This window comes from Diplodia corticola (assembly GCF_001883845.1).
Source record: "Diplodia corticola strain CBS 112549 chromosome Unknown scaffold30, whole genome shotgun sequence".
Taxonomy (NCBI): Eukaryota; Fungi; Ascomycota; class Dothideomycetes; order Botryosphaeriales; family Botryosphaeriaceae; genus Diplodia; species Diplodia corticola.
Window position 1 is genome coordinate 48,087 of NW_017971509.1, and position 18,560 is coordinate 66,646.

Consider the following 18,560-nt stretch of genomic DNA (forward strand, 5'->3'; position numbering starts at 1 on the left):
CGCGGGCGGCATTTGGGGCGGTGCGCGCGCCCAAGGATGCGCCCAGCTTGTGGGCACGCAATCCCGGGGAGGAAGCTCCTACCTATGTACGGCGCATTCTCTCGTCCTGCCTCGCTCTCTCCTAAGTGGTTGCGGTGGGCCTCACGGGATCGTCGGCATGGTCTTGGCGGGGGTGGGAACGTGCCGTGAGAGCATGGGGCAGAGCCTCATATGATGAAGGCAGCGCCGGGCGAAGAGAACAATAACGGACGGGAAATGGCATTTCGGGGCGGGGATGGCGGCGAATGCGGCAGACGAAGTGCTTGACGCCGGCCCAAATACGCGAACTGGTGCAATCGTCAGCGTCATCATTCGCGGCTTTGGCCCGTCCCGCGCGCGGCGCCAAGACTGACTGATGCCGTGCCGCTGCCTGGTCCATCATGTAGGTACTGTTATATCCGGCACTGCCAAACTCTGGTTCACACATGGCAGCACCCGACGGGGCCCATCCGCAATTCCAGGCACCATGATGAACGAGAACGACTAGTGCGTCATGATAAGGTGCGGCGCCTCTGCCGGCCGAAACCTTCTTGCTAGCTACGTTGCAACGGCACGTGGCGCTGTGGCTGATCGCCGTCGACGCGCCGAGGTACATCGATCCACTTGACCTCAGCCTTTCTTCGGATTCGCTACCGTCATCTATCTAAGCCAATGTCCCAATGGGAGCTGCAAGATGCATGTATGTACAATCGGCCACGACAACCTCCGCGTCTAGTGCAGCAACTTTCTAGGTGTCTTCTTTCGGTCTGAGAAGTATACCTTACCCTTCATCTTTTCTCCACCCTTTTCATTATAAATGCCAATGAACTTCGGGGGCTCACATAGCTCTCGTCCGCACTTCCCATTTTTTTTCTCGTTCTCTCAAGCCTTCCCCCCCTCCAGCAACTTCCTCACCGCCCTCTTCTCCCTAACCACCTCCCACAGCCGTTCCGCCTCCGCCTCCACCTCCCCGGGGGCAACAGCCCCCTTCTTCCTCGCCAAAACGCGATACTTGCGCCTAACCTTCGACCTGAACCCCAACTCCACAACCCCGGTATGAGTGCGGTACTTGACCAACCGCGGGCAAAACTCGCCAAACTCGGCCAAAAACTCGGGCACGCGCCGCACCGCCCAATCGGGCTGAGCGTCATACATGACGGACCTGCACAGCACCGACGTCTGCTGCTCGCCGCCGCCCTCGCCCTCGCCCGCGACGCACTGCTGCTCCTCCTCCTCCGTCGTGACGACGGCGTGCCCGAAGCCGCGCTTGAGCCAGATTTCGCACCAGCGCCTCACGAGCGCGCGGTCGCGCTTGACGGCCGCGACCCAGACGTCGCGGTCCAGCGCGGCGCCGGAGCGGGACCGGCGCGGGGGGAGGAGGCGGCGGCGGTCGCGGGCGTCCGTCTCAGCGGCGCGCGCCCGCCGCACCGCCGCGCGCGCGCTGGGGACGACGAGGCTGCGGTGCAGGGCGACGCCGGCGCGGATGCGGGAAAGGGCCAGGTCGTGGCGCTGGCGGGTGGTGAGGCTCTGGATGCTGAGGTGGAACATCTTCATGGATGGGCGCACGTTGTAGGGCGCGTTGGTCAGCGTTTGCCAGAGGCGTTCGGGGGCGCTGGGGGAGAGCGGGTCCGGGGCGCGGTGGCTGGGTTTGTTGCGGCCGGTGCGGGCGGCGGCTTGTACGTAGGTCCAGGTTAGGAGCTCGGACCAGACTGGGGTTGGGATGGGGAGGTTGTAGGAGAGGCTGATGAAGTCGGTGAGGCGCAGGGCGACGGGGACTTCGGAGTTGGTGCCGAATGCGTGGGCGACGGTGTAGAGGAGACGGGGGGTCGGGTGGAGGGGGGATGAGGCGGGGAAGGCCTTGGGCGGGGAGCGTTGCTGGCCGGTGGTGACGAGCTCGTCGGCGTGGATGTTCCACACGCGCCTGAGTATGTCTTTTACGCCCGTGGTGTTTCCCTCGCGGGCGTAGGCGGTGATGAGATTGAGCACTGTGGTCTCGTTGCCGACGCTGTCCAGGGAGAGGAGCTCGTCGAATAGGCCCTTGATCTGCGCTTCGTAACCACCCAGGGGAGGGCCGTAGGGCAGGATGCCCGTCTCTCTGGCGCTCAGGTAGTACTTGTCTACCTTCCAGCTGAGGGGGTTCTGCCAGCTGCCGTCTCCCATGCGCCTGTCCCAGAGAATCGCATGCATGAGAGCATTGTAGCAGTCCACGTCCGGCACCAGTTTGTCCTGCTGGAGGTCATGCCACAGATCGAGCGCGGCAGACCTGCACGAGGCATTTGCAGCATAGTCCAGGAGCAGCTTGTAGTCTGTCAGGCTCAGCGGGACGCTGGCTTGTCTCCGAATGGAGATTATGACGCGTGCAGCTTTCAGAAAGTTGTCCATGGAGGCATTGACAGAGGGCAACCCGACGCCGCGCATCCACCACGAGTGTTCCAAAGCATTCTTGACCTGCTTCAGCTGGTTGCTGGTGCCGATGAGGCGGAGAATCTCGGTGAAAGTGACCGGAGGCACCGAGGAAACGAAGGCGGCATCGTGGGCGCCAGCGACCATGCACTGGAATATTGTGTCGGCTTCGCGGGCGCGTAGGGCGTGTCGCAGGTGCTTCTTGTAGTCGATGGTCTTGTTGGGGCGGGCGGTGCGGGGAAGGTCGAATGGCGAGTAATCCCGACGTCTGCTAACACGCGGCGGAGCTTCTGCTATCTCGGACACGGCCTCAGGTGCTACTTCAGCCTCGGGGGCTGATTCGGGGGTGGATTCGGGGCCGAAGATGCCCGGGAGCGGCAAGTCAGCGGAGATGGCGTAGGCATTGCGGCGCTGGTGTTGTTGAGCTCCCGAGGGACAGGTCGCCCGGAGACCGGAGGGGTGCAGGCGCCATCGCAAGCGGCGGGCAGCGGCAGCAGCTGGAGGTGAGGCATTGACGAGGAAGCGCGAGGGCTCAAGGCGTCGGGCGAAGCCGTTAGCGGCGGTGGCAGCGGGCGTCATTTGCTGATTACTCGACGGCGGGTTATCGTGAGGTCCACAATTGCACCGCGCGCGACCGAAGTACCTCACGGGCCACCCCTGCCCGCCGCCGCTTGGCGAGTTTGCTGCCTTTGCCGAGTCTTGCCCATGCCAGAAGGCATCATCCCTTCGGTCGCTGCCTGATCTTCTGCACAAATCTCACCCGCTCGTCTAGCAACCGAAGATAAAGACAGACTGGCTTGGTGGGAAAAAGAGTTCGCGGCCGCCTAGTTCTTTAGGATTCAAACGGTCTTGGCTACCATGGTTGGAAGCTGTAGACCATTGTCCACTAAGTAAAGATCGTCAACTACGAGTCGTCCTTTCTGCTGTTTTTGCAATCGCTCTTCTCGCCAATGACGTTCAGTCTAAGCCCATCCATCTCATGCACTCGCACAGCTCGTTCTACTTCGGCCTCTCTTTTTTTTTCTTGCCTCGAAATCCTTCCTGCAACAGTGTTCACGAGCAAGCATGCTTACGAACTCGAGTGCACTCTTGAACCCCAGTATGCGAAGTAACAAAAAGTAAAAGACGCGTTCTCCATGAAATAGTCCTAAAGAAGCGCTCCAACCACCATCCGCTTCAGAACTATGCATCTCCAAGAACCGAGAAGTGACCGCAAACGGGAAAACGCGGCACTGAGACCACGGCCGAAGCGTCGTAACGGCATCGCCGGGAGAAACCCACACTGGCAACAGTTCGATCCAAGTTTTTCTCCCCACCTAGGACATGATGTTCCTGGGAGCTGGAGAACACGCCACTTCAAGCAAGCCTATCCAACACCGATGCCCATGCCCCAAAGGGAGAAAAGACTGCACCAGCATCTTCCCCCAGCTCTTCAGCTTCTTCCCTCGTGTTGTTATTGTCACATCCTCGCTCAACCCATCTCGTTCGAATCGAACAAAGCCACACCCGCAGACCCATCCTCCATAATATCAACGTATCAGTTAACACGCGAGTGTACGACAAACAGTCATACAGCCAGCGCTTAGGCACGCATACGAAGAGCAATGGGGCCGGGCCGGGCCGGGCCAGGCCGTCGATTTCGATCGTCGCGTAGCCAGGCGGCGCATGAGTATATATTGGCGACAGAAAGGCTCCACCGCAACAGCTGTCAGAGGCGTATGGTTGCAGTAAGAGGACGGCACTGGGTAGTCAGCATCAGCAGCAGCGGGAGAGAGCTAGCGAGAGAGAAGAAGAAGAAGGTGCAGCGGGATATTGCAGTCCTTCGCGGCGGCGCCCCGGCTGCGGCGACTGAGCAGAGCGCTTGGGCTGGGGGATGCGCGTGGGGTGTCGCGTCGGACGCATTGGCGGCTGCGGTGGCTGCGTTGGGAGGAGCCGTGTGGCCTTCGCGGCTCGGCTCCGTGTAAGGATGAGAGAGGGGAGGAGATGGAGCGAGAGAGTCTGGAAAGGATGAGGCGGCTGAGGACGGTGGTGTTGGCGAGTAGCGAGCAGGCTCTGGGGACGCGCAAAGGGAACGCATGACGAGCTCGAGAGTCACGATCGCGCTTGATCAGAATCACCGATACTGGTTCTGATACCTGTGTTGCAATGCGTCACACGTGTAGGCGTTCGCGTCCGCGGGCGTCCGTCAAGTCGTTGTCTGGGGTGGCGGTGGCGGCTTGCCCGCTGGTGGCCATCAACACCGTGGAGTTTTCCGCTCACCTGCAGCGAGAGGCTCGTTGCTCGAGGCTCTAGGTGTGTGGACGAGAACCTCACAACACTACGCGTGTGGCCTTCTCTCACGGCGCGAGGAAGAGCTCATGAGTGATACTACGGCAGGCCAGCCGCCGTGTGCTGCGCCCGATCACCCTCACGGCCTCGATCACCGAGCGCGGCTCGAGGCAGTCGATGGAGCAAGAGCCAGGGCCTCTCCTTCCTCAAAGAGGTCGTTTGTGAGGCAGCGTGATTGCCACAACCAGCGTTGCCTGGCCAGTGCCCGGGCAACCGATCACGCGGGCCGGATCAATCACTGGCGGCCCTCCGTCCCTTATAAACCCCTCCGCTCCTCGACCTCCGACTCTTCTTTTCTTCTTCTTCAGCTCTCTATTGCCTTTTGGCTTAGATCAAGTGAAGTGGCTGTTCTATTTAGTTTAATCTCTAAATCGCCCCCTACGGGAGGCAAGCTGATTAATCTTGTTTTTGGAAACCGCCTCGAGGGCTCTTGAGCTCCGCTTGTTCTCTCGAGGCACAGTGTCGCTCTTATTGCACTGTCTGGAGCTGATGCGACCCTTCATTCAATCCTTTTCGTTGAGACACTGGCTCCAATGCCGGTGCTTGAGGAAGAGGCGGCAGCTTAGCTTGAGCGGGAGGACTTGGACGCGACACGATGCGATTCTGCGCGCGGTGGACCGGGGAATTGTAGCCAGGCACTTTTCCCGTCATGTGTGTGCCCGTGTTGTTGCGGCGGCGGCGTGGCGCGATCGGATCGCGAAGTTTTTCTCGTGGTGTTGCGAGCGCGCGACGCAGAGAGAGACACAAACCGCCATGGACCCAGCCCTTCACTGGATATTCGCGGCAGGCAGCTCTGACGTTTGCATGTCGCAAGCTCGCCTCTGCGAAACGACGATCGTTACCGTCTCTTTAATGCTCTTTGCTGCCTCGCCGTCGCATGTCTGGTCCGACAACACCAGCCTCGACATGGGCTTACGCGCGCGCCCCACCACCCACACACGAAGATGCTTCGATCAGCGATCTCTCATCGCGCCGACCGCCTTCGGCACGTAGCGAGGCTCCTTCCTGGCCCGCATTCACACAGTGATGTGCTTTGCGGGCGCGCCCACTGCTAACGATCGGCCAGGACCTAGGAGGGCTTTTTCACTAGCCGAGGGGACAGCACGCACACACACCGACGGACGAAGGACCCTGCGAGACTCTCCACCAGCGCCGGGGTGCGGTGAAACTCTCGAGCGCAAGCATGTGTCTTTTCTCGGGCTGATCGGCCTCCTGTGCTTCGGCGTTCCTCAGACACTGGCGCGTCAGCAGAGGGTCAACGACGGACCGCGGGAGTGAGGGCCACAAGCGGCCGGCATGGCATTCAGCAGCCGGCGTAGAGAAATCGACGATCGCCGTCGCCTCCTCACGAGCAGCGAGACGGCGGCACCGGGGAGGTGAGGACCGCGCATGTGGCAAAAGACTGATCGATCCAGCCACGCGTGGAAGAGAGAGACGCGCCGGGCACTCCATCGCCACAGGAACCCCGCAGCTCAGCAGCTCCCGGCGTTCACGCAGCCCGGCCGCTCCAGCATCGACGAACGGCTGGGGACGAGGCTGTGGCGAGGCAAAAGGGAAGGCCAGTGGCGCTGCAGCGCTCGCTCGCAACCGCCGTTGCCCCCACACACAAAACACGCACACACCCCCCCGCCGGGGCGGAACTAATGAACAACCCCGTCGTGTGAGCCGCACACACACACGCGCAGACAAAACCATCGCATTGACCAGTCATAAGGGGAGGATCACCGAAGCGGACGTGGGAGGATGTGACACCAGCCAACCGGGACCCGCCCGCTCAGTACTCGACGACTCAGTCACCTCGTTCGAAGTTGCGGCGATGCTTCCTCAACGGGGGCCCGCTGCATCCGGTCCGGGAAGCGATGTGCGCGAGAGATCGATATCGAGATTTTGCCATCAGACAGACATGGGTATTGGGGATTGACTGTGACTTTAGCGCGAGTCGCGCTCGACGTCGGAAGTTGCGGCCGTGTTGCCCCTTCGAGGCCTTGCAGGGCGCAGGTTCGCACGGTTTCGGTAAGGGGCGAGGGCAGGCGGCGCGATAATATGCATGCGAGTGGATTTGCGGCGAGGGGGTGGGAAAAAAGCCATGGGCACCAGATCGATAAAGGGGGGGTGTGGGGTGTGGCGGCTGGCCAGACGGCGAGACGTCGATCAGCTATTCTTTTCCGCCCTAAGCCCTACAGCCCTACGGGATCGCTTGGTCGTGTGGCGAAGAGTGGCGATAGTTCTGGGGTTCGGGGCCTGGTCTGCGTCGCTTTGATGGAGTTGCTGGGAAGTCGGTGGCGTCGGCAGCGGACGCGAGAGATCAACAGCAGGCGGCTAGACGGTAAGCGTGCCTGTGGCCGGGCTGGAAATGCACGCTAATGATTTGCACATAGCACAGGCGGAACGGCTCCGATTGTGTGACGCCGCCGTCCTGGGCGAATCGAGATATCGCCACGATCTTGATCGATTCATTTGCGACGTCCGAAGTTGTCGACCAAGGGCGGGAACCGGCACAGCGCAGCAGGCAAACAGCTGCTGGGAAAGTGGGTAGGGCGCTATTCATGGTCCTGTCCAACGTAATGGACCCCTGCCTGCACCGTGTGATGGGGGGCCAGCGAACGCGTGAGTCTGAGGCCGCGACGTCATGGGCCGCCGGCGCGGCGACTCAGCGGCAGCCATGTTCCCCCCAGGACGACTCATGCGCGGCGTTCGACAGTGACTGGGCGGGGGCAGTGGGGCGGAAAGACGAAAGAACAGCCATAGGACCGCTGTGCCTGGATGGAGAGGCAGACAGAAGGGGCTGCGTGTCGACAGGAACAGTGGCTTCGAAGTGGCGGGATGACGTCAGTTCGGCGATGATCGTGGCGAAGGATTGACAGCATCCGGAGATCTGCTGCTCGCAATCCATGGGCAACCGGTTTGGTGAAGCCAGCCGGCGATGCTTGTGCGATCGGATAGATCTCCCGCATGTGGCAAACTGGCTGGCTGGCTGGAGTCGACGGCGACTGGCCCAGGGATGCGCCTGCTGCTCGCCCGCCTGTCTCACCGAAGTCGACGGTTCGAATCATGTCCCGACGTTCAACGACGAACGCCTGCTGGCATCGTTCGTGCTCCCCTGCATTCGGTCGGACAGCTGCTCAACTCATGGGCAAGTTGAGGTTCAGATTCCTGCGATAACATCGGATTGACTCAGCCATCCGGAGATGTTCATGGTTGCGATTTATGCAAACCCCGTCTTTCAGAGCCAGTTGTGCGAGGCCTGTCATCAGTCAGCAGTCTACCCCCCAGAAGGAGCAATCCAGGCTCGATGCGTATTTCACAGGACAGCTGTCGCTCACTTCGCCATCTCTCTTGGACATGAAAGCGAGCACTGACCAGCCAGCGGCGACGATAGGCCGGATGGCCCCGCATAAACGTCGGCTGAAGGGTTTCTTCACAATTTGCGAAGTTCGAAGTTGCAGGCCAAGTGGGCCCCCTGCAGCTCCTCCATATCTTCGAACGTCCGGCCCAGAGTGCAAACGAATTCTGCCTGTAACGACGCTGAGAAAGCACGACGCTCAACCGCCGCCGCCGCCAGCCTCCTGGTTCTCGAACGACTCCTGAGCGAGCAGCACCTTTTTTTTCTTCCGCGACGCTTCCCGGGGGGTGGCATTTGTGAAGCGTACAACTTGTGCTTGTGGCGATGCTGGGGGCGCGAGTGCCGCGCGACAGGGGGCGTGGGAGGCGCACGTGGGGTGGGGGGGCCGCAGACGATGCAAAAGTTGACGGGGCGGATGACTTGCGTTTCCGCTGGCCGCCCCGAGTTTCGGTTCTGCTGCCCCTTCCCCCCGGCCAGGAGAGGAGCCCGTTGCGATACTCGGGGGCGTATTATTATTACTGCGAGTGTCAACAATCACGATGGTTGCATATATTGGACATGGCACCAGCGAATCCGGGAAATTATTCAGCATGGCAGCACTCACACTTGGCTTGTCTCCAGGAAAGCAAACCGTTGCGCTGCTGACGAACCGCTACGTACGGTCACTCCGTCACTCGCGAACTTGCGACGTTCAAGGTTGGCGCAGCAAGCTATGCACGTGGGAAATTGGGCCGGAAATCCTACGGTTTATTTTGGTTCGAACATGGGTACATTTGGCCACGGACGACGTCGCAACTGAGTTTGTCCTATAAGCGGACCGTCACTTGCCATATCGGGGGCGATGGGTGCATGGCGAAGAGGAGGGTGGTGGGTGAATAGCACAAGAAGCTCCCCTGGTTTTGCTCCGTCTCACCCACGGCATGCAAAGCCGAACGCGTACCGCCCGCAAACAACAAAGTACACCATCTTCTTTCCTACCATCTCCCCTTCCTACCATTTCGCCAACCCGCCATCATTGCCTAAGCGTTGCCGGACGAGAAAGCACTCACTCCGATGCCCTTGATACGTGGCGCAAACCACGAGAGCAATAATGCAGCACCGCAGCTTATATCCCAAAAGTTCATGGCAGCGACGACACGAAGTCAGACACGTCTGTCTCTCGTCGCGTCCTCGAATCCCGCATGGCACGCGTGTCACCATTAACAGAGCAACACGTGTGACACTTTTCCCATCATCATCATCCCGCCCCCGGAAAATCACGTTTTTTAAGCGCAACTTCGAACGTCGCAACAGCTCGGGCGACCATCGCGCGACGCCTGGCTGTAGGTCGGCCGACCAACGGAGATTTCGGGTTTGCCTCGGTATGTATGTATGTTTGGGCATTTGGCGAAAGGACGTCGGCGCAACGGCAAAAAAAAATAAAAAATAAGGGCGATGCATAAAGGAGTAGGGAAAAGTCAAAGTCGCTAGTTGACGACGGAGCTGCCGGGGAGGGGGGAAATAAGTTCGAACGTAGCAAGTCTTTTGCCGGTGATAGACGGGCTGATCGCTGAGCTCGTTCGTCGGCAATTGGCGGGCAGCCTAGGAAAATGGAGGCGTAAGAGCGGCTGCCGGCGCATGTTTGACTCGGGCCTGTAAAAGAGTCGGCTAAATCCAGAGCATGACCGTGAGTGCATATCGTGTTAGTGGTTGGAGGCATCATGTTCTGGTTTGTTTCTTTTTTCTCCAAAAGGAGTCTGCACAGATCCTCGCTTGCGATGGAGTACCTAAAAAAAGGGAACAGCAGGCGGGGAACAGAAGACGTGTGGGGGCAGATCGAAGGAGCTGGATGTGGGGAAGGAGGATCGCGGGTCCAACCTCGAGCGTCGCATTCACGAGTATGTGATTCCGAGTCGTGAATTTCACGACTTGTCGAAAATCGTGAATTGACTCCGCGTCTTCTCCGAGCATGGACCGGTGGTGTTGAGATGAACTTGTCGAAACTTGTTTCATTTCACATGAACTAGGACTCGGATCATGTTTGGTTTGTTTTCAACTCCACAAAGGTGTCGATGAACTGACTCTGGCCGCCGTGAGTCGTTGGCTTCACCGTTTGTTTTCAGGCAGTGGTGCGTCTATCGCCGCCGCCGCTGCAACACTTGATCGATCATCCTTCGCACTCATCAGACTCGGTTCGTCTCAACGGATGGCTCAATACTTTGTCATTCGTGTAATTATCCTCCAACTTCTTCTTCCTCATTCAGTGTCCGCCTAATAATTATTACCAGTGGCGACACCCCAGAAATATGCCACCCAGGCCCCCACTATCAAGAACATCAAAAAGACGAAGAATCCCATACTGATCTTCCGATTCCTCGCGCCCTCGTCTCCGCTCTCAAACTGGTCGCGGCGCTCGTTGATGACATCGCCCTTGGCCAAGCGCTGCTTCTTGGTCCACTGCAACTTGGCGAGATCGACGTTGAAGAAGCTGTACGCGAACAGTGCGGCCGAGACGACGACGGAGCCGGCGGCCAAGACGACGTAGATGATGACGACGTTGTCGTAGCTGTCGTCGTCGCGGTCCTGGATGACGCCGGCGACGATGCGGACGATGATGTTCATGCTGTTGTTGACGGCGATCTTGACGGCGTAGCCGGCGCCAAACACCTCCTGGTACCACATGGACGTGCGGATGCCGTCGATGATGACGGTGGGGCCAAAGGTGAAGGCGACGGCGTAGATGCCGAACGAGGCGGCGGTGCCGGCGACGGACGGGCCCCACGCGGCCAGGCACATGGCCAGCAGCATGCCGAGGCCGCAGACGAGCATCAGCGACAGGCGGTGGCCGAGCAGGTCGACGAAGATGCCGATGAGCGGGACGAGGAAGAAGCCCAGGTACTGCGACATGGCGCTGTACCAGCCGGCGGTGACGGCGTCGATGTTGAAGCGCTGCTCGGCCAGCTCGGTGGCGTTGGAGCTGTAGACGACGGCGGTGCTGGTCTGGAACAGCGAGAAGAAGATGATGCCCCAGAACGGCCACGGCAGGCGCAGCATCTTGCCCACTTCGAACTTTTTGTTCTTCTCGGTGAGCGGCTCGCCCGTGGCCGGGTCGGCGGTGCCAGAGAAGCGCCGCTCGCACCAGCGCGTGAAGAACCAGAAGACGAGGGTTGCCACGTTGGTGAAGAGGTTCATGAAGACGGCCGTCCAGTACACCCAGCTGAAATCCCCCGTCTTCTTGGCGATGATGTTGGCCGTGGCCTTGCCGACGAAGGAGCCAATCTTGCCGATGCCCAGCTCGAAGCCCAGCGTCGAGGCGAAGCCGTTGGACGGCGCGAACCAGGAGCTGAAGACCTTGTACTGGGCGACCTGGGTGGCGATGTCGCCAAAGGACTGCACCACGACACCAAAAATCATGAACTTGTAGTTGCGGACCGTCGTGGCTGCGGCAATGAGGATGGCGCCGACGCTGAAAATGACATTGCCCCAGAGCATGGCGCCTGTTCCGGGTTAGTAAGTGAATGCGTAGGCTTGAACGGGGGACACTTACCAGCACCACCGATCCGATCCGTCACCAAACCGCTCACCAGAATCAGCGCAGTGACCATGAAGTCCTCGCTAGCCTCCAGCACCGCGTACTGCGCATTGTTGATTTCGAGTTTCTGCGCCCATCCGTCAGCCTGCAGTCCTCCGGCCTCTTTTCCTCCCGTGCCGGCCTGAAAACCAGACATACCTTCTTCAGCGTGCTCTTCATGGCGCCCGTCACGCCGCTGCTCCAATGCGAGCCGAAGCCAATCGCCGTGACCAGCAGGACCGAGATGATCTTCATGCGGAGCGGAACGTGCGTGCTTCGCCCGCCGGCGGTCCTCACAGAAGCCCCATCACCGCCGCTGCCGCCATCATTCAGCGCGGCCACGCCGACGACCCCGTCTCTCTTCTCCTCGACGGCGGCGTCGTGCTCCACCGAAGCCCTGCTGACGTTCATAGCTTCTTCAAATGCGACCGGAGGGTGCGCGACGAATGGGAGGAAGGACTGGGAAAGAAAGGGAAAATGCAATGATCAGATAAGATGGGCAGTGGGGGGGCGGGCTTAAAAAACAGTCAAAAAAGGCCCTACGGAGCAGTACCGGCGGCGGGATGTCCCATCAGCAGCCGCTCGCACCGCCGTCTACAGCGGGGCTGATGATCACCGATGCAGAAAGGCACGGCCGTAGCCGTCGTAGGCCAATTGGGGCGAAGGTGATTGCGACTCGGGACTTCGCATTGCTCTTCATGCACGGAATTTTCCCTCATCACATACATGGCCGTGAAGATCATGGGGTGGACGCAGAGAACTCAGCGCCTTGCGGACACACCCACGATCCCCCTCGTCTCTTTTTTTTCTGCATCTTTTTTCTCTCACCGTATACGCGAGTCAAAGCGCCCAGCGGCGGAGACGACCGTTTACAGCCTAAAGCGTCCGTTCAAGAGCAGCGGCATTCCCCATGGTTCGAGTGAAAATCTAATCAGATCCACTGTAAGCCCACGTATGCTCCGTCTATTGTTAAACACAGCTGGAAACGAAGGAAAAAAAAGCCACTTCTCCGTCCGGGAAATCGTGGCTTTTGGGTGATCGGCCCGAGCATTTCGGATTTGATCCAGGAGCTTGGCTCGGGCGATATCGGCTCGGCTATTGTCGAGTCTCCTCGGATGATATCTTGGCAATGGTGTTGCAGTCTGCAGACTAGACTGCAGATGCATCATGTTGTTTTGGAAGGTGGTTAGGAAGGGACGTCGTGGGAACCGGGGCGATTGAGCAAGGGTCAATGCTCAAGGTTACTCGCTGCACCACAGGGACAGTATGTGTGTATCTGTGTATCTCGCAGGGCTGATGCGGCTCTGGAGTTTGCACTTTAGCCGCTGGGTGATCAGCATCCCCAGTTCTACAAAGGGCTTGATGAGAACCAGGGCAACGGGTCGCGAGAGCCGTGGGATGGGTGCCCTGGCCGGCTAATGGAGAGCTAAGCAGTGCCTCAGACGTTTGAAGTTTGCCGGAGGCCGAGATGCGAAGGCCGAGCGCGCTGGTTTCAGCAGCGGTGCGGGCAAGATCCGTGGTTCAGCACGGGCAGACGCGTCGTGGCAGACGTCAAGGAGCTGAGCACCGTGCTTGGCCGCCCGCCCTCGTCGACAGCGCAGCCAACAAGTCGTCCATGGTGGTTGCAGCGAAGGTCGGCGGTCCCGAGCCAGTGCTCTAAACGCCGAGGAGACGCGCGGACGGGTTAGCCAACAGTTTCCAACAACGGAACTCCAAGAAACTCTAGACGCGGCACGCCGAGCAGCCAAGCAATGATCCAGACGTTCGAGGTTGAGAGAATATTCACTGGGCGCGCAGGCGCAAGGGTGCGAGGGAAAGCCAGGAGCGGAACGCGGCCACGCGTCGTGTCGTCCCTTGCGTTGCAGCCCGGCGATGCGGCCTACTTTTTGTGACGTTCTTTTGATTAGTTCCTAGTTCTTCGTTATGCCTTGCGTCAGGCATCTTTTCTGCTGTTCTCCTGCACGTCCAGCCAAGCAGAGCCCAGCGCGACGGACTCCTTATCAACTCCTTGGCCGTCGTGACTTGCCAGCTGAACCCGGCGGCCGCCCGGCCGGCGGAGGCGGATAACCGGGCGGGGCGGGCTTGCGAGAACACCAAAAGCCGCACAACTTCGAACGTCGTGCGGCATCCGCGGCTCGCGAGAGAAGTCCGGCGGCCGTCTCTCCGGCCGTATGTACCTAGGTAGTAGTCTCATCCAAGTAGTGACGAAGCGCCACACATCACGCCACGACGTCCGCTTCTGTTTGCTGCGGCGTACGGCGGGTGACGCGACGGCGACGACTCCGACGACGAGAGCGAGTGGCTTCGGTGGGGAGGCGAGGGCGCCGGGAAGCGTCCGTGATAGGGCGACTGTGGGGTGACGGCATGAAGCGGGGGCGTCGGGTTGCACTTTGCCATGTCCAGACGTTCGACGCCAGACTTCGCATTTGTGGGTCGGAGGTGGTGTTGCTGCTACACAGGAGTGACTGCTTTCTCCGCAGAACGAGCTAAGCTTGCTCGGCCATGGCTTGTTCCAATGTGGCTCAAAGGAGATCGAGAAGCCAAGTTGTTCGTCTGGTGCCGGTAGCATGCGGTGAGAGAGAGTATTTTCTCAAGACAGACAGCCAGGCTTAATTCGAGGCTTGAATCGATCAACGTAAGCAGCCAGGTCGTGTGCCACACATGCAGCCCCCAACTTCATACGCCGCAAAGAATCTTCTCCCGCGTCACCCGCCGTCTACCGCGTCACACCCTCCCATCCCGCCGGCTTGTCCACCCTCTTGCATTTCGCCTTTTCCGAAGCACGCAGCTGCACGCTCCCGCTTCCTTCCGTCGCCTTCTCGCCTTCCCGCCAGTCCCCGTGATCCACACTTTTGCCAGCCAGCCACACACCCGGAGACATGTACGTAAGCAAAGCCCCCAGCCTACCCAGCCCAGAGCTGCAAACAAGCCAGCTTCGCCGCACGGTGAATCATATCTATCCGCACCGACTCCTACAGGTTTGAATAAACAAGCCAGTCCGCCGCACGGTGAATCATGTCTATCCGCACCGATTTCCACATGTTCGAACCTGGCATGTCGGGCGCCGAATGTGGTTTAGAGTCGTTGTCTGGCTGTGTCTGGTAGGAGAGGTTTCAACTTGTCGGGTGGTCTTTCCTCGAATCGGCATGCGAGAGAGAGAGTGAGAGAGAGCAGACGAAGAGAGACATGAGTCTCATCGTATCGCATCGCATCGCATTGCACCACAGCGCAGCGTAGTTTAGCACAGTACAGCTCAGCTCTTCAGCCCGCACATATACGAACTCTGTCTCGTGCCGAGCGGCGGAAAGAGAACGCGCTCGCTCGGGGAGGGATTTTTTCCTTCTGCGCCTGCTTCAGCCAAAGATTGCCTGATGGGGTAAAGCGGGGTGCTGACTCTGCGCCGCAGCTGACGGAGCGGGCGCGCGTGTAGCCAAAATGCAGACTGAGCGCATACCTTTTGTTCAGACGTTCGACGGTGGTTTCGCTTCGGCAAGCGGTTGGTTGGTGGTCGGACGGCCGGCCGGTTGCGGGTGGCTGCACACACGCTCTGCGCCAACCTCTGGCTTTGTGCTTTCTCTCGTTGCACCTGGCTTCTGCTTGCGAAACGGAAGAACTGATCCGCTCCCGAGAACGTCAAGAGGGACGGATGGCTGCTGCTGCTGCGCATGAAGAAAATCGGCATGACCATCTCCGAGTGACAGCAGGCGCTGTTCGAGAGCGAAAACGGCATGCTGCAGCAAACGTCGAACGTCGCAAGCATCCGCGAGCTGTGGGTGCCCAAGTACCGAGGCTGTCAGGTCCGTTTGAGCCTGAGGCCCGCATCATCAGCCTCAGGCATGGCTACGACATCACCATTTCATCCGGTCGTTTGAATTCAGATAATAATCCACCACATTAAGTAACTGCTTCCGCGAAATCGAAGCCAGGAGATGCTACAACAGCAGCTAAGCAAACCCACGATGATGAAATGCAAGAAAACCCCGTCTAATCCCTACTCACCCTCCTGCTCCCGGAATCCGGCCTGAACGAACTAGTCGGACTCCCCACCACGAACCCGCTATTCTCACTTATCGGACTCAAATCACTAACCCTCCTCTCCGTGTCCGGCCGGTCCGAAGCCGCAGCCGCCGCAGCAGAATTAGCAGCAGCACTCGACAACGGCGGCGACACGCCCCCCAAGCTCTCAATCGCATCGACCCCGCCATCAACATCGACCCCGCCGCCCAGCTCCTCCCCCGGCCTACCAGTCGGCCTCCACCGCCGCATCGCCGCCTCCCTCCCCCTCCCCCTCTCCGCCTCCAGCCTCTCCCTCTCCTCCCCCTCCTTCCGCGCCACCGCCACCGCACGATCCACGAACTGCTGCCCCCCGAACCTCGGCAACGTGCGGGCCGTCGCCGTCGCCGCCGCCGCAGCATCCATCTCATACACGCCGCCCGCCCGCTCCCGCTCCCGCTCCGTCCTCTCCCTCTCCCTCTCCCGCCACTCCCTCTCCCCCTCCACCCCCTCCCTCAGCACGTTCCCCTCCATGGACGTCGTCATCGGCAGCGGCCCGACGTCGTCCCCCGCCATCTCCGCCGGCGCCGGCGCCTCCCCCTCCTTGTTGTTGTTGCTGCCGACGACGACGACCGGCTGCTGGTGCTGGCACATTTCGTGCACGGCGCTCAGCTCGGCGTCGAGCTCGCTGCTGCGCTGGCGCTTGTGCTCGCTGGCGGCGCGCTCGGCCGGGGTGGGCGCGTGCGGGTCGTGCGGGAGCTCGTAGCGGCCGGGGACGACTTGTTGGGTGGATGGATCTTCTTCGTTGTTGTCATCGTTGTTGGCGGCGTTTGCGTTGGCGCCGGCGGAAGTGGTGGCGTACGGGGACCACGGGGAGGAGGACGACGAGGGCGAGGAGAGGGATCCCCAGGGGTTGCGGAAGAAGGTGGCGAGGAGGCGGGAGTTGGTGGAGGTGGGGGATTTGGCGGTGGAGGAGGTGGTGGCGGTGGAGGAGTGGCGGCCGCGGCGGGAGGAAGATGCGCGGCGCCGGCGGCGTCGGCGGAGCCAGATGCAGGTGATGAGGCTGGCGAGGAGGAGGCCGGCGACGACGCCGGCGATGGCGACGCCGGCGATGGCGGCGGCGGAGAGGGTGGGGTTGGAAGGGTTGGGGTTGGGGTTGGCGGGGTCGTTGCTGCCGGTGTCGTTGATGGAGCGGATGATGGTGGGGGCGGAGGGGGGGGAGGCGGCGGTGTCGGTGGGCCAGACGCATTGGGCGATGGTGAAGGTGCTGCGCTCGTAGTCGTAGATGAGGTAGGCTTCTTGGAGGAAGGTTCGGCCGAGGGTGAGGGTCCTGGTGTCGTTGGCGCGTTTGATGGGGAAGTAGTGCGACGATTCTGGGCTGTCGGCGCCGAGCAGCGGAAAGGTTGCGGTCGGCAGAAAGGCTGCGATCGGGAACACGATGTCGGTGGTGTAGGTTGTCCCCACGTTGAACGTTATCTCGGACTCTTGTCGGATGAGATCATTGTATTGGGTCTTGTTGATCAAGTACAGTTCGGCCGTGTCGTTCCATTCTAGGCCGAATGTTTTCTCGAGTTGCATGTAGGAGGACTCTGGCAGATAAATATACGGGACCGTCGAGTCGATGACGAAAGTCATCGCTCCAGCTGTTAGGGAGCCCAAGGTATAACTTGTTTTGATGCTGTTTACCTGAATGCTCAGGTCTCTCTCAGTATCGGCACTGAAAGGCACCGTAATCTGTGTATAGTTGTCGAAGCGCGCCGCATCGTAACCACCAAGGACCAAACTACCGAAGAAATTCTCAGAACCTGCAAGCGTAAGTACACGACATGTACAACTAGAAAAGAGACCCAAACCACCCCTGGCACGAGTAAGGTGCTAGACATCCTCAAGTGTCAAATGCAACCTCGAATGTAATGTGAATTGCTGTGACAGTATATGATTTAGGCAAGCCTTAAATAAGAAATGGACTCACGGTATTTTGCACCGGCAGTATAACCCCATGAGAGACTTGAAATGTTATTGGCATCCTTCAGCGATTGAAGAAAGCTCTTTTGGGGACTGTTCATGTCTGAAGTGTTTACCGGCCGAGGGTTCAGTGGTAAGACACCGAACCAGAAGCCTGGATACGCAGTTGCCGCAATCAACTGGTGGTTCAGATTGCCGCCCGCTCCGAGGTAATCGAGTCCGACTTGATCAAAGCCGAAGACACCGTTCGCCCCTTCGTATCCGATGTCTTCGTCGACGTGGAGTTTGTACACTGACAGCTCTGTCCACCCCACAGAGTTGTTCCCATCAAAAAAGCCACCGCGGTTGTCTTCGCAATCTTTGACAGGATCTTGACCTGGATACCATTGATCAGGGCAGCCTCGTGGATCTATAGCCCATATATAATTAGATTTGGTCGACGGAAAGACGCGTACGTTCTGGGGCTGAGGTGCTCCCAGCCGAAGATTGTAAGATGTCCTGCCACACACCAGTAAGTCTGTTGAGCTCTCTCAAGGGGATCCCGCGTACCATTCCCCATCATTCCCATCCCAGAACTGCGAAGGCCTTTACTCGATGTCAGTGTTGGAAGCTTCAGGGGATCTGTTACTCACGAAAGACTCAGAGGCGCAGCCAAAGTGGTCACTGTATCGCGAGGTTGCAAAGCCCCAGAGGGCTCGAGGGCCTGGCCACCCGCAGAAGCAGCCAGGCCAAGCAAGCGAAATATTGATTTCTTCATAGCGAGTGGTATAAGCGAGAGCAGGACGGCTTCATCTGATGATGCGCAGGATTAAGAAGCTGCCAGAGCGGGAGAGCGCATAAGAAGACAAGCGTAAACGGCCAGTTGCATTGGACTCAAGCCACGCAGCTTTCAAAGCAAGGCTGAAGACTCTTCAAACAGTGAAGGCAGACGCGGTAAGGCAACAAAGCGGGGTGGAAGGT

The 18,560-nt window shown here is 59.6% G+C and overlaps 3 protein-coding genes across 3 annotated transcripts; all 3 read right to left on the reverse strand.

Moving 5' to 3' along the window:
- Window positions 1-900: 900 nt before the first annotated feature.
- BKCO1_3000010 (pentatricopeptide repeat domain-containing protein) lies at window positions 901-3,000 on the reverse strand (the record flags this gene model as incomplete). Its single annotated transcript, XM_020273864.1, has 1 exon — window positions 901-3,000. The coding sequence occupies one exon, from the start codon at window positions 2,998-3,000 to the stop codon at window positions 901-903; it is 2,100 nt and encodes a 699-aa protein (XP_020129717.1).
- Window positions 3,001-10,342: 7,342 nt separating this feature from the next.
- On the reverse strand, window positions 10,343-12,053 carry BKCO1_3000011 (mfs transporter; the record flags this gene model as incomplete). Its single annotated transcript, XM_020273875.1, has 3 exons — window positions 10,343-11,568; window positions 11,619-11,730; window positions 11,802-12,053. The coding sequence occupies 3 exons, from the start codon at window positions 12,051-12,053 to the stop codon at window positions 10,343-10,345; spliced, it is 1,590 nt and encodes a 529-aa protein (XP_020129716.1).
- Window positions 12,054-15,626: 3,573 nt separating this feature from the next.
- BKCO1_3000012 (acid protease) lies at window positions 15,627-18,357 on the reverse strand (the record flags this gene model as incomplete). The annotated part of the gene is made up of 4 exons (XM_020273886.1): window positions 15,627-17,440; window positions 17,608-18,098; window positions 18,150-18,185; window positions 18,233-18,357. 4 exons carry the CDS (start codon window positions 18,355-18,357, stop codon window positions 15,627-15,629), a joined length of 2,466 nt encoding a protein of 821 aa, XP_020129715.1.
- Window positions 18,358-18,560: the final 203 nt, after the last annotated feature.